Here is a 1,354-nt window from a genome sequence, read left to right as displayed (position 1 = left end):
GGGCTGAGTTGGAAGGGACTTTCATAAGATAAGAGAATGGGTTGAGTTGGAAGGAACCTCCATAGGATCATGGAATGGGTTGAGTTGGAAGGGACTTTCATAGGATCACAGAACCATTTGGGTTGGATGGGACCTTCTTAGGATCATGGAATGGGTTGAGTTGGAAGGGACTTTCATAGGATCACAGAACCATTTGGGTTGGATGGGACCTTCTTAGGATCATGGAATGGGTTGAGTTGGAAGGGACCTTCAGAGGCCATCTGGTCCCACATCTCGCAATGAACAGCAGCACCTACAACTACATCAGGTACTCAGAGCCTTTCCGATCTAACAGTGATGTGGTCACAGCCTCTGTGTAACAGCCAGTCACCTCAGCTGGTGTAGACTTGCACGAGCACAGCACACAGGCTCTTGGTCACCACTGGTGAAATGGAAATGACTGCTGAAAACTTGGTTCTGTAGCTGAGCACTTGCTCTACCAAACAGTGCTACCGCGCTCCTCTCGCAGCTTCCACGGAAATAACCAGGAGGCATTACTTCCGGAGCGACCTACGGCGTGAGCTGCAAGCATCCTCCCACCCATCTGCTTCCGGGAGCTCCTTGCTTTTCCCTTCACACCCACCCAGGCCCCCCCACCACCTCCCACCCACAGCACTCACGGTCCGGCTGCGCAGCGCCTGCAGCCCCAGCTTGTCGGTCAGCTCGCTCACCGCCATGGCGTTGGGCATGTCCTGCTTGTTGGCAAACACCAGCAGCACGGCGTCACGCAGCTCGTCCTCCTGCAGCTATGGGGGCAGGGACTGGTGAGCTGCAGGATGCAGCTCTGCAACCCACCTCGCCTCCCGGAATCCTCCTCGGCTCGGGGCTGATGTTGTTCAGTGCTGTGAGGGTGAGTCGATCATCTTGAGCCCACAAATAAGGAGCGGCCCAGGAGCCCCACGCTCCAACCCTAATAGTGTGGTTTGGGTTGGAGGGGAACCTTCATAGGATCATTGAATCATTACGGTTGGAGGGGAGCTTCATGGGATCACAAAATACCTTGGGTTGGTAGGGATCTTCACAGGGTTGGAAGGGAACTACATAGGATCACAGAATCATTTGGGTTGGAGGGGAGCTTCATGGAGTCACAGAATGCCTTGGGTTGGTAGGGATCTTCACAGGGTCAGAAGGGAACTTCATAGGATCACAGAATCATTTGGGTTGAGTTGGAAGGGACTTTTCACGGAGTATTAGAATGGTTTGGGTTGCAAGGGACCTTCACAGGATCATTGAATCATTGGGGTTGGAGGGGAGCTTCATAGGAGCATAGAATCATTTGGGTTGCGTTGGGACCTTCATGGAGTAACAGAATGGT

General features: G+C 53.2%; 1 protein-coding gene across 1 annotated transcript in view; it reads right to left on the bottom strand.

Moving 5' to 3' along the window:
• Positions 1-713: 713 nt before the first annotated feature.
• LOC122168109 (ADP-ribosylation factor 5) overlaps positions 714-1,354 on the bottom strand; it is a 5,188-nt gene continuing 4,547 nt past the window's right edge. Inside the window, exons 5-6 of the mRNA XM_042833169.1 lie at positions 835-881; positions 714-731 (exon numbers count right to left, since the gene is read on the bottom strand). Coding sequence (XP_042689103.1) covers positions 876-881 — 6 coding nt within the window. The 3' untranslated portion in view covers positions 714-731; positions 835-875. The remainder of the gene's footprint in view (positions 732-834; positions 882-1,354) is intronic.

Source organism: Centrocercus urophasianus, unplaced genomic scaffold, assembly GCF_019232065.1.
Source record: "Centrocercus urophasianus isolate 14NV4802_14NV808 unplaced genomic scaffold, USGS_Curo_1.0 seq_405, whole genome shotgun sequence".
In the NCBI taxonomy this organism is placed as follows: domain Eukaryota; kingdom Metazoa; phylum Chordata; class Aves; order Galliformes; family Phasianidae; genus Centrocercus; species Centrocercus urophasianus.
This window is presented reverse-complemented; position numbering and strand designations above follow the sequence as displayed.